The sequence below is a fragment of the Sus scrofa genome, chromosome 5 (genome assembly GCF_054392235.1).
Source record: "Sus scrofa isolate SSC_HxYL_T2T_F1_AM1 chromosome 5, Sscrofa_HxYL_maternal_Yorkshire_Landrace_v2.0, whole genome shotgun sequence".
Taxonomy (NCBI): Eukaryota; Metazoa; Chordata; class Mammalia; order Artiodactyla; family Suidae; genus Sus; species Sus scrofa.
In genome coordinates this window covers 74149733-74162525 of record NC_139387.1, presented here as the reverse complement: position 1 = coordinate 74162525, position 12793 = coordinate 74149733, and the positions used below count along the sequence as shown (strand labels likewise).

The following is a 12793-nucleotide window of genomic DNA, read 5'->3' as shown; positions in this document are numbered from 1 at the left end:
CCATTGCCCACAGAGCTGCTGGCGAAGAGGTCAGGGCAGCAGTGTACCTGGCCAGGGGTGCTTGCTGTGTGTGTTGGGGGGTGGGGAGGCTGAGAGGAGCTGAGGTTAGCCAAGGGCTTGGCCTAGTGCCAGGCACAGAGCACCTCCACCTCCCAGCCTCAGTATCAAAGCCGTTCTCTCTGGTGAGTGAGAGTATCTGGTCCTCCATGACGGCTCGGCCTCCTTCTCCTGGGTCCTGGGCTGGGCACCTGATGCCATCCTGCAGGATCTCTGCTCAGCTTCTCCCCAGGCCCCAGTCTTCCTCTGTCCCCAGCCTCCTGGTTACACTAAGCAGCTGGTCTCCTAGGCACCTTAGGGGTGTAAATTCTCCCTAGGCCACAGACATCCTTGCATCCCTGTTCTTTTTTTCTTTAGGGCCACACCTGTGGCATATGGAGGTTCCCAGGCTAGGGGTCGAATTGGAGCTGTAGCCGCTGGCCTACACCACAACGCCAGATCCAAGCTGCATCTGCAGCCTACACCACAGCTCATGGCAACGCTGAATCCTTAACCCACTGAGCAAGGCCAGGAATCGAACCTGCATCCTCATGGATCTCAGTTGGGTTCGTTAACTGCTGAGCCACGAAGGGAATTCCTCAGACATCCCTGTTGTAGTTGGTAAGAAAGACCTCGACTTAGACTAGCAGATGGAAGACCACTGACAGGCTGAGTGCCAGCAGGTGTCCCAAGCCTGTGGCCTTTGTGGGCTGTGCCTGGGAGCCTTCAGGGCAGAACGAGCCTTTGTGCCTCCCTGCAACTGCCCCACTCATGCCTCAGAGAAGCATCTGTGCAGCTCCCACCCCATCTAAAGTCTAAGCCCCTGAGGGCCTGAACCCATTTTTTCAGGGTTTAGTCCAACAATAGGTACTCAGTAGAAATATTTCAATAGAAATTAAATTTTTTTTCAGCTTTACTGAGGCATAATTGACATCTGGAATTATAGATATTTAAAGTGTACATCTGGTGATTTGATGTACCTGTGCATCGTGACATGGTCCCCTCCATCTAGTTAAGGAACACATTTGTCACCTCATATTTATCTTTGTGTGTGAGAACATTTAAGTCATACTCTTTCAGCAGATTTCAGCTTTTTAGGGCTGCATCTGGGGCACATGGAGATTCCTAGGCTAACGTTTTTTTTTTTTTTTTTTTTTTTTTTGTCTTTTTGCTATTTCTTTGGGCCGCTCCCGCGGCACATGGAGGTTCCCAGGCTAGGGGTCAAATCGGAGCTGTAGCCACTGGCCTACGCCAGAGCCACAGCAACGCGGGATCCAAGCCGCGTCTGCAACCTACACCACAGCTCACGGCAACGCCGGATCGTTAACCCACTGAGCAAGGGCAGGGACCGAACCCACAACCTCATGGTTCCTAGTCGGATTCGTTAACCACTGTGCCACGACGGGAACTCCTAGGCTACCGGTTTAATTGGAGCTACAGCTGCAGGCCTACACCACAGACACAGCAATGCCAGATCCTAGCCGCGTCTGTGACCTATACTGTAGCTTATGGCAACACCAGATCCTTAACCCACTGAAAGAAGCCAGGAATCGAACCCGCATCCTCATCGACACTAGTTGGGCTCTTAATCCACTGAGCCACAGCAGGAACTCCATGAATATGCTCTTTTTTTTTTTGTCTTTTGTCTTTTTGATGGGCCTCACCCGTGGCATATGGAGGTCCCCAAGCTAGGTTGAATCGGAGCTGTTGCTTCCAGCCTACACCACAGCCACAGCAATGCAGGATCTGAGCCACATCTGTGACCTGCACCACAGCTCATGGCAACACTGGATCCTTAACTCACTGAGTGGGGCCAGGGATCGAACCTGCATCCTCATGAACACTAGTCATGTTTATTACTGCTGAGCTACAACGGGAACTCCCAAGTCTTGTAAACTTTCTGATTTCAGCCTCCATAACTTCAATTTGGGGTCAGGGAGCAGAGAGAAGAGGTTAGAACATGTGTTGACCCCAATGAGTCAGAGATCTTATGATAAGAGGAAATGAGCCATGGAGTTCCCTGGTGGCTCAGTGGGTTAAGGACCTGGAGTGACTACAGTGGCTTAGGTCACTGCTGTTGCCTGGGCTTGATCCCTGGCCTGAGTACATCCACATGCTTCAGGCATAGCCAAAAAAGTAAAAGCGGGGGCGGGGGGGAATGATGAGTAGATTTGTTTTTGACCAAGGAAGGAAAGGGGTCCGTGGAAGAATCGATCCCTTAAGGGTGCCGTGGGCTGCCCAAACCCCAGCTTGGAGCCAGGAGGGGTGGGAACACTGATTTAAGAGAAAAATCCCGTCCTCAGGTAGCTCACAGCCAGCAGGGGTGGGGAGACAGGTTGGCACAGGTGTGAGCATTTTTAGGGGACCAGGTGTTGTCACGTTCTGAGTAGCATGTTGGGGGCTCCAGAGGCTGGGGGAGTCAGGCTGCTGAAGGGAGTGGGCTTTGCGAGCAGGAGACCATGTGTGGGGACACCACTGAGGACCAGGCAGGGGACAGGACTTGAGGGTCTGAGGTCTGATGTTGCCACTTTCTGAGGGCGCGCGGCATTGGCCTTCCTGGAGCCTCGGTTTCTCCATGTGTAACCTGGGAATTAAGGCTCCCTCCCTGTCCTGAGAGTGCTTTTGAGAAGCTTCTTATTCTCAATTATGAGAGGGAACCTAATAAATCTGTTATGTTCCTGATTCTTCTGGAAATTCCTGAGTGACCGGCCTCTGTGGTCCCTTGGATGGAGCGGAAGGATACTGGGGGCCTGGGTTTACCTTGGGTAGGTTTTTGGGTGGGGTGGGGGCAGGGCCCTGAGAGCCAAGTCAGGGATTATTTTTGTTCCTCTGCTTGTGGCACCTGGCCCAGGCTTAACCATGCCATCTGTTCCCTCTGGCTCATGCAAGCAGGTCCCAGGGTCACTGGGGAGTGCTGGGGTGGGGGTGGGGGAGCAGCCGGACCCTTCTCAGGGCTGGTGTTGGCTTACCTCCCCCCACCCCCGACCCCGTGTGGGAGGTTGGCCTGGGGAGGGGAGCAGCTGGCAGGCCTGGCCGGGGGCTGCGAGAGTGGGAGAGGCCAGGCAGCCAGGGTTGTGGGCCCGGGACAGCAGGCCACACGGGGCGGGGAGAAACTCCACTTTGGTAACGGATCCTGTGGCCTAGGGCCTTGGGTGACCCGCTGCCCTGCTCTTCTTGGGGCAGCCCCAGTCTCAGGATGTGGAGCCCAAGGCCTCTGCAAACCTCCCTCATGGGGCAGTGTGCAGCTCGGCCCTGCAGCAACCGAAGGGCCTTGTTCCACATTCTGGGCCAGCCCAGGTCCCAGGTTCCAACTCCCAGCTCCCAGCTCAGACCACGGCCCCTGGTCTCTGAGGGGCCCACGTGGGATCAGGGAAGCTGGGCTGCCCTCGTTCTCACCTCCTAACTCTCTGGCCTCCTGGGTATCTGCTGTGTTTAGAATCAGACCCCAGAAGAACATCTAGGTAAAGCCGGGACACACAACACCTTGGGTATTCGTATGATGAATCGGCTGGGTAAAGACTACGAGGCTTGGGGCACAAGGTATCTGTATTTACCTGATCTGTTTAGAGCTCTGGACCTTCCGCTAGGCTTTAGGTGCTGCTTAGTAACAGAGTGACAGCGACTAACTTTTCGAGCATGCGCTGTGGCTCAGGCCCTGTGCAGTGGGCCTCTTCCTGTCCGTCGTGTGGACGCCTCTCAGAGGTGGAGCCCTTCCCAGCCTCCTCTGAGCAAAGCCACAGGTGAAAGTCTGCAAGGTTTGGCGAGAGGCCGCGTGGGAGAGGGTGGGGTCGGGGCCATGAACCACAGCCACTGCCAGGGCACAAAGGACCTGCCAGGACAGACTGTGACAGGGGGCTGGCCGCAGCCCAGAGAAACAAGGGTCTTGTCCGTGGTCACGCCAGCGGCTTGTAGAACCCGGAGCCCAAACCAGTCTCTTGATCCCAGACATTGTACCTTCATTTTGCAAGCCCCCCACATAAACCTCACCGTGATTTGCCTACAGCGCAGGCTGTCCGACGTTTGCTGAGATTTTCTTGTTTGCTCACACTAAACACCACAGTCAACACGGAACAGCGAGCCCCAAGCACAGGAAGTCAATGTCCTAGAGAGAACGCGTCACACGGCCACGCGCATGCTCACTCTTTTGTTCCCTAGCACTGTGCGGCAGGCAGGACGGCCAGCCCTGCCCCCGTGGGGGCTGCCGTGAGTTGAGGGGACCCACCATCCCTGGGAGCCGGGGCTGAGGGGCCCCGAAGCGTGGGGTCTGCCGGAGCCAGAGGCACACACGGAGTGGGGGGCCCTCCTCCCAGGATATGGAGATTTTGGCTGGAACGGCGGTATGCCTGAAACTAGCACAATATTGTAAGTCAACTCGCCTTCAAGCACAGAAATAAAAATGTGAACGAAAAGATTTTGGCTGCACCGTAAAAATGGGTAGGGGTTGGTCAGGTGAAGGGGGATAGAGAGGAAGCCCCAGGCAGCTGGCTCTGCCAGGCTCGGAGGAGGAGCTTGGCAAGTTCCGATAACATTCGGGCAACTGATTTGGGGGCTTGGGGTGGGTGCAAAGGAAGAGGGAGGCCGGATGGTGCAGATGGATGAAAGGTATGGCTGGAGAGCCAGCGGATGAAGCGCCCTGTAAAAAAAAAAAAGAAAAGAAAAAAAGAAAAAAGGAGTTCCCGTCGTGGCGCAGTGGTTAACGAATCCGACTAGGAACCATGAGGTTGCAGGTTCGATCCCTGCCCTTGCTCAGTGGGTTAACGATCTGGCATTGCTGTGAGCTGTGGTGTAGATTGCAGACGCGGCTCGGATCCTGAGTTGCTGTGGCTCTGGCGTAGGCCGGTAGGTGGCTACAGCTCCGATTCGACCCCTAGCCTGGGAACCTCCATATGCCGAGGAAGCGGCCCAAGAAATAGCAAAAAAGACAAAAAAAAAAAAAAAAAAAAAAAAGCCCTATAAAATCCCATTATCTAGGAGCACAGGAAAGCCACTAAAAGATTTTAAGTGGAGGAATCACGGGATCAGAAACTTTGGCTGCAGTGAAAAGATTATGGAGTCTGGATGGGGCTGGCTGGGTTGTCCAGGTGAGCAGCGGGGAGGCTTTGGGTTAGGGCTCTGAGAGAGAAAGACAGGAGGGAAGTGGTCAGTAATTGTTTCTGGGAATAAGGTCTCTGGCCTCTGGATGTAAGGTGGTGTCCTTTCCTGAGAAAGGGGAGGAGGAGGAGGATTCAGCCACAAGTTGAAGATTTGACTTTGGGTGAGCTTTGGAGACACCTGGTGATCGGTAGGTGGTTGCTGTGCAGCTTGAACTCAGGAAAGATATTCAGGTTTGGAAATCAGAAGCGGACTGAGACAGGAGTTCCTGTCATGGTGCAGTGGAACCGAATCTGACTAGGAACCATGAGGTTGGGGGTTCGATCCCTGGCCTCACTCAGTGGGCTAAGGCTCCGGCGTTGCCGTGACGTGTGGTATAGGTCCCAGATGAGGCTCGGATCCTGCATGGCTGTGGCTGTGGTGTAGGCCAGCAGCTGTAGCTCCAATTGGACCCCTAGCCTGGGAGCTTCCATATGTTGCACATGTGGTGTGTGCGGCCCTAAAAAAGAAAAAGGAGAAAAAAGAGACAGAGTGAGACATAGCGGGGTGTAAGTCACAGGAGAGGATCCCCCAAGGGGGGATGTTCAGGGTTTAAAGAGAAGTCTGGTTGGAGCTGAGGTTTGAGAAGGATCTGACCCAAGGTGAAGCCTGGGGAGAAAGGAAGTAAGACAGTGAGTTAGGTGGTTTGAGAACCGACGTGGGCTTCCCTGTGCTTTAAGGATCCGCTTAAGTTTTGTGGAAAACCTTGGGGGATTTTTTTTTTTTTTTTTTTTTTTTTGTCTTTTGTCTTTTTGTTGTTGTTGCTATTTCTTGGGCCGCTCCCGCGGCATGTGGAGATTCCCAGGCTAGGGGTCGAATCGGAGCTGTAGCCACCGGCCTACGCCAGAGCCACAGCAACGCGGGATCCGAGCCGTGTCTGCAACCTACACCACAGCTCACGGCAATGCTGGATCGTTAACCCACTGAGCAAGGGCAGGGACCGAACCCGCAACCTCATGGTTCCTAGTCGGATTCGTTAACCACTGCGCCATGACGGGAACTCTGCTTGGGGGATTTTTATTCATGATTTAGTTATGATTTGTCTGGAGAGATTCAACCTCTTGCTGATTTTGCTTTCCCGACCATGATCACACAACTTCCTTGTCCTTTATTTTTAGGGATTGTATGTCTTTGTTGGATTTATCATACTTGATACGTTATGGCTTTGGTTCTAAATGGAGGGTTTTTAAAAAATATATTGCCTAATGCCTTATTTCTGGCATAAAAAGAATGGAATTGTTTTGGATTTATTGGTCTTGCGGAAACTTCTCTTCGAAGTTTATGACTTGTTTGTGGCAGCCTGTTGATCTTCTCTCACTGTTCCTTAGAATAATGACAATTTTACTTCTCCCTTCTGATCTTCAGATTTTTTTTTTTTTTGTTCTACTCTGTTGCCTAGAACTTCAGTGTTAAGTATTGACAGTAAGCATTCTTTATCTGATTCCTGACTTTAAATGTAATTCGTTTAGTGTTTAATCACCAAGTCCAATCTGAGAATGGGTGTGTTTCCCCCTCACCAACCAGCAAGTGTCCCCAACTCAATTGTAACATTTTTTCCTAGGAGAGAGCATGGGCTCAGTCCCACAGGACCGCCCCCACCCTCTGCCAGCTCAGGTCATCACTGACTACAGCCTGGAGGTTCCCAGGACCCCCCCTCCTTCCTTGGGTTCAATTAATTTGCTAGAGTGGCTCCCAGAACTGAGAGAAACACTTTTACCGGATTACCGGTTTACTGCAAAAGGATGAAGCTCAGGAAGAGCCGGGTGGAAGGGGTGGAAGGGATGCACAGGGCAAGGCGTGGGGAAGGGGGCGGAGCTTCCATGCCCTTTCTTTCCTTTTTCTCTTTTTCGTTTTATTTATTTATTTATTTTTTGTCTTTTTGCCTTTTCTAGAGCCGCTTCCTGTGGCATATGGAGGTTCCCAGGCTAGGGGTCTAATCAGAGCTGTAGCCACTGGCCTATGCCAGAGCCACAGCAACGCAGGATCCAAGCTGTGTCTGCGACCTACACCACAGCTCATGGCAACACCGGATCCTTAACCCACTGAGCAAGGGCAGGGACTGAACCTGCAACCTCATGGTTCCTAGTCGGATTCGTTAACCACTGCGCCACGAACTCCCTCTTTTTCATTTTAGGGCTGCATCTGTGTGACATACAGACGTTCCCTGGGCTAGAATTTGAACTGGAGCTGCAGATGCCAGCCTACATTACAGTCGAGGCAATACAGGATCCGAGCTGCACCTGTGACCTATGCCACAGCTTGTGGCAATGCCGGATCCTTAACCCACTGAGCAAGGCCGGGGATCGAACCCTCATCCTCACAGACACTATGTTGGGTTCTTAACCCATCGAGCCACAATGGGAATTCTCTGCCCTTTCTGTACACACCACTCTCCTTAGATCTGCACATGGTCACCAACTCAGAAGCTCTGAGAACCTTCTCCTTTCCTGTTTTATGGAGGTGTCCTTGTGTAGGCATGTTGATTAAATCACTGGTGATTAAGTCGGCCCCCCCACCCCTCTCCAGAGGTCAGGTGGGTGGGGCTGAAGTTCCACTCTAATCCCCGGGTTGGTTCTCCTGACCCCCAGCCCCCATCCTCAGGTGCCCCCTATTCCCATAGCAAAAGACACCTGTGTGGCTCTCAGCACTTAGGGAATTTGAAGGGTTTTAGGAGCTCCCTGCCAGAAATGGGGCAAAAACCAATGCATATTTTTTATTATAAACCACAATATCACAGTAGGTTTTTGGAAGAAATCTTTTGTCAGATTAAAGACGTTCCTTTTGTTTTTACAGTTTGCTAAGAGTTTTCATTGTGAATGGGTCTTACATCAAATGCATTTTCTGAGCTTATAGTTCAGAAATATGGTTTCTCTGCATGTGTGTGTGTGATCAAATATAGTCATCTTCATTGCTGTTCTTGTTTATATAGTTAGTATTGTCTTTACCAGTCACCTGGCTTACCTCTTTTCCATGTATATCGTATATTTTCATACGAGTTCCTTTTTTTTTTCCGTCTTACTACTGAATTCTCTCCATCTTTGTCTAAAAATGCTTTTATTTAATGTTCATTCCTTTTTTTTTTTCTTTTTGGCCGCTCCCGCAGCAGGTGGAAGTTCCCCGGCCAAGCATAGCAGCATCCCCCAAGCTGCTGCAGTGACAATGCTGGGTCCTTAACCCATTGAGCCACAAGGGAACTCCTTAATGCTTATTCTTTAAAACTTTTTTTTTTTGTCTTTTGTCTTTTTAGGACCACAGCCTCCGCATATGGAGGTTCCCAGGCTAGGGGTCTAATCAGAGCTATAGCTGCCGGCCTACACCATAGCCACAGCAACACCAGATCCAAGCCTCATCTCGACCTATACCACAGCTCACAGCAACGCCGGATCCTTAACCCACTGAGCGAGGCTAGGAATTGAACCCGAAACCTCATGGTTTCTAGTTGGGTTCATTTCTGCTGAGCCATGACGGGAACTCCTAAAAAAAATTTTTTTTTAAATTATTTTATGTTGTTTTTTCCCTAGGTCATCCAGAACTCCCATATTGCATGCTTCTTTTTTGTTTCAGGGCCACACTCGTGGTATATGGAGGTTCCCAGGCCAGGGATCGAATCAGAGCTACAGCTGCTGGCCCTCACCACAGCCACAGCAATGCAGGATCCGAGCTGTGTTTGCGACCTACCCCAGAGCTCACAGCAACTCTGGACCCTTAACCCACTGAGTGAGGCCAGGGATCAAACCCACAACCTTATGGTTACTTGTCAGATTCGTTTCTGCTGCGTCACAACAGGAACTCCTTGCATGCTTCTTCTAAACACATAAAACACACAACGTTTATCGTCTTGAACCATTTTTTTTTTTTTTTTTTTTTGTCTTTTTGCTATTTCTTTGGGCCGCTCTCGCGGCATATGGAGGTTCCCAGGCTAGGGGTCGAATCAGAGCTGTAGCCACTGGCCTATGCCAGGGCCACATAAACGAGGGATCCGAGCTGCGTCTGCAACCTACACCACAGCTCACAGCAACGCCAGATCGTTAACCCACTGAGCAAGGGCAGGGACCGAACCCGCAACCTCATGGTTCCTAGTCGGATTCGTTAACCACTGCACCACGAACCATTTTTAAGTGTGCAGTTCAGTAATGTTAAGAGCATATTCAGAGTTCCCGTCATGGCACAGTGGAAATGAATCCGACTAGGAACCATGAGGTTGCAGGTTCGATCCCTGGCCTCGCTCAGTGGGTTAAGGATCCGGCGTGGCTGTGGCTGTGGCGTAGGCTGGCAGCAACAGCTCCGATTTGACCTAGGCTGGGAACCTCCATATGCCATGGGTGAGGCCAGACAAAAGACAAAATAAAGCATATTCATGGAGTTCCTGTTGTGGCTCAGTGGGTTAAGAGTCCAACTAGTGTCGATGAGGATGTGGGTTCGATCCCTGGCTTCTTTCAGCAGGTTAAGGATCTGATGTTGCCACAAGCTACAGTATAGGTCACAGACATGGCTAGGATCTGGCATTGCTGTATCTGTGGTGTAGGCCTGCAGCTGTAGCTCTGATTCAGTCCCTAGCCTGGGAACTTCCATATGCTGCAGGGTGGCCCTAAAAAACAAACAAAAAGATTTTTTTTTCATTTTTAAGGCTGAATAACACTCCACTATACGTAGAGACCACATTTTATTTAGCCATTCATTTGTCCATGGACACTTGGGTTCTTCTGTCCCTTGGCTGTGGTGAATAATGTTGCTTTGAACATGAGTGTCTTTGAGACCCTACTTCCAGTTCTTTTGGGTATATACTCAGAAGTGGAATTGTTAGGTGCTATGGTCATTCTCTTTGATTTTTTGGTTGGCCCTCCATGCTGTTTTCCTAGCGGTCACACCATTTTACATTCCCACCAACAGAGCACAGTATTTTGTATGCTCTTGGCCCTTTTTGGTCTAATGTAGAACATCCATGGTACTTGGCCCTCATCTAACTTCTCAGCCCCATCTGGGTTCCTAGAGCCACAATCAGACAGTGCCTGGTTGCTGAGCTCCTTTGATGGGGTGGGGAGCTGAGGTCTGTGGAGGGGAGATGACCTGCCCTTGACCAGCCCCTCCCCACCCCGCCCTGCCCCGCCCACCTCACTCTTTGCCCCATGGGATTCCCTGGCTTTCCCCTTGAGCTCCTGGGCCATGAGCACCAGGAAAGGAGAAGCACCTGGTTCAGGGGTGGTGCTCCCTGGGTTCCCCCACCCCCTTGTCCACACGTTCATCCACCAATGCTGTGCTTTCTGCCCACCCAGGTCCAACGGGCGCTCCTCCAAGCGGAGCCTTGGAGGGCAAGGCCGGCACCATTACCTCCAACGAGTGGAGCTCTCCCAACTCCCCCGAGGGGAGCAACGTCTCTGGGGGCAGCCAGGCTTTGGACAAGCCCATTGACAATGACGCAGAGGGCGTGTGGAGCCCCGACATCGAGCAGAGCTTCCAGGAGGCCCTGGCCATCTACCCGCCCTGCGGTCGGCGCAAGATCATCCTATCGGATGAGGGCAAGATGTACGGTAAGGAGGCTGTCAGTGTTGGGCAGCAGGCCCGCCAGCTCATGGTCCAGCCCCAGGAACAGCCTGGGCACAGCAACCCGGTTCCCTCCAAGTGATGGAAAGAGGTGACCTCTTGGGGCTTGTCCTGGCAGACGCTGCTTTACTCTGTCCTAGGCTCCCAAGGGCTGGGAGGCATCAGGGGAGACACCTTTGGGTGGCTGTGAGGATGGAACTTGGGAAAGCCTAGAACATCCCCCCGGGGCAGGCTGGGAAAATCCCTTTAGCCACCCCCCAGGCAGATGCCTGATCTCCCAGCTTCCCACTGTGGCTGTGAAGGCCTTTAGGAAGGCGGTCCTGGTTCACTCCCTCATTCATACCTGGGCCTTTGGTGTGCCAGGCAGGGGCGGGGCAGATCTAGTCCCTTCTCATGGTACGTGGGGGTGGGCATACAGGTAACTGTACACAAGGCGTTGAGAGTGTCCCGGGGTTGGGGGGGGGTGAGGACCACCCCCCTGCAGGAGTGTGCCCCTTAGCTGAGAGCCATCAGGGAAGGCGTGGTCTGGGGCTCCACACGCCCTCTGCGTCATTGTCAATGCAGGACACAGAGGCACTTTGTCCCGCAGACCCTGGGAAGGAACGAGCCGTCTGCCTGGGCTGTGTTGACTTTGGGATGGAAGAGAGGGTATCTGGGAAGCAAAATGAACACGGAACAACTTTTAGAGGCTCCGTTCAGGCTTCCATTGCCATTGGAAAGTTCCCTGGGACCCCCAGCCTGAAACACTGGGACTGGGTAGGAGCTGTGGGGATCTCTGACTGGCTGAAGCCCCTGTCCACAGAGGGTCTTGCCCTGCTTCCCATGAGATGGCTCTGGGCCAGTGCCCACCCCCACGTGGGTGCCCCTCCCCCAGCACAGATGCCTCATCAGCTGACTGATCTCAGCTCCTAGGGCTGCTGTAAAAAACCACCTCGAATTTCAGGGCTGCCTTAAGATGACAGACATGTATCCTCTCCCGAGTCAGAAGGTTGAAGGTCTGAACTCAGGGTGCTGGGGGTTGGCTCCCCTTGGAAGCTCTGCCGGAGGATCTGATCTGTGCCCCCTCCCAGCTTCTGGGGGCAGCTGGAGGCCCTTGGTGTCCTTGGCTTGTAGCTGTAGCACTTTGGTCTCAGACTCTGTTGTCACATGGCCGTCCTGTCTGTCTGTCTTTGTGTGTCCTCCTCTTCTAAGATACCAGTCGTTGGATATAAGGCCCCCCTTAATCCAGTGTGCCCTCATCTTAGCTAGTTAATTCTGTAAAGACCCTGTTTCCTGGAGTTCCCTGCTGGCCTAGTGGTTAAGGATCCAGTGTTGTCACTGAAGCAGCTTGGGTCACTGCTGTAGTGTGGCTTTGATCCCTGGCCCAGGAACTTCCAGATGCCATGGGCAAGGCCAAAAAAAAAAAGATCATTTCCAGATACGATTACATTCTGAGGTTCTGGATGGATGTGAATGTTGGGGGCGGCGGGCGCTGTTCCACTCTGTTCAATTAACTAAACTCAAATCTGCTTTGTGACTGGTCTAGGGAGCCAGCCCCACCTGCTTGTCTTTAATCTGCACCTGCCCTGCAAGGGCAGGGATTCCTTCTCCTGCTGGAGGAAGCAAGGTCCTTTCGAGCTAGACCCCAGCTCTGCTCCTCGGTTACCTGTTACAGCTGCTCATCCGACTTTACCAGCCCCTCCGCTGAGGCTCTGCGGGGCCCCCACTTCTGCGGGTCTCCACGCCCTGGTTTGGGCTCCCCTGGCACCTTGCTCTAACCACGTCCTGCTCCAGTGGTTGCTTCTTACTTTGGGTCCCCATGGAAGCTTCACGGAAGAGGCAGCCGCTGTGCGCAGAGCAGCTGTGGGTGCCAGGGGTGGGACCTGCTTTAGGTAGGCTCTTCCCGTGGAGCTGGGTGGCCTGGGCTCTTCCACGGCTTGATGGAGAGTGGGGTGCGTGTTGGTCATGAGCTGAGGTGTGACGGTGACGTCGTGGCGGGGGTGTGGCTGGAGAAATCAGGGTCCCTTGATGGGGCAGTGGTCAGTGCCCAGGCGCCTAGCAGGATTGATCTTCCTGCTTTAAAAGGACACATGGCCTGGCAAATACA

At 52.7% G+C, this 12793-nt stretch overlaps 1 protein-coding gene across 1 annotated transcript in view; it reads left to right on the top strand.

Annotated features, from left to right (window-relative positions):
- TEAD4 (TEA domain transcription factor 4) overlaps positions 1-12793 on the top strand; it is a 64256-nt gene that overhangs the window by 16392 nt on the left and 35071 nt on the right. Inside the window, exon 3 of the mRNA NM_001142666.2 lies at positions 10440-10694. Coding sequence (NP_001136138.1) covers positions 10469-10694 — 226 coding nt within the window. The 5' untranslated portion in view covers positions 10440-10468. The remainder of the gene's footprint in view (positions 1-10439; positions 10695-12793) is intronic.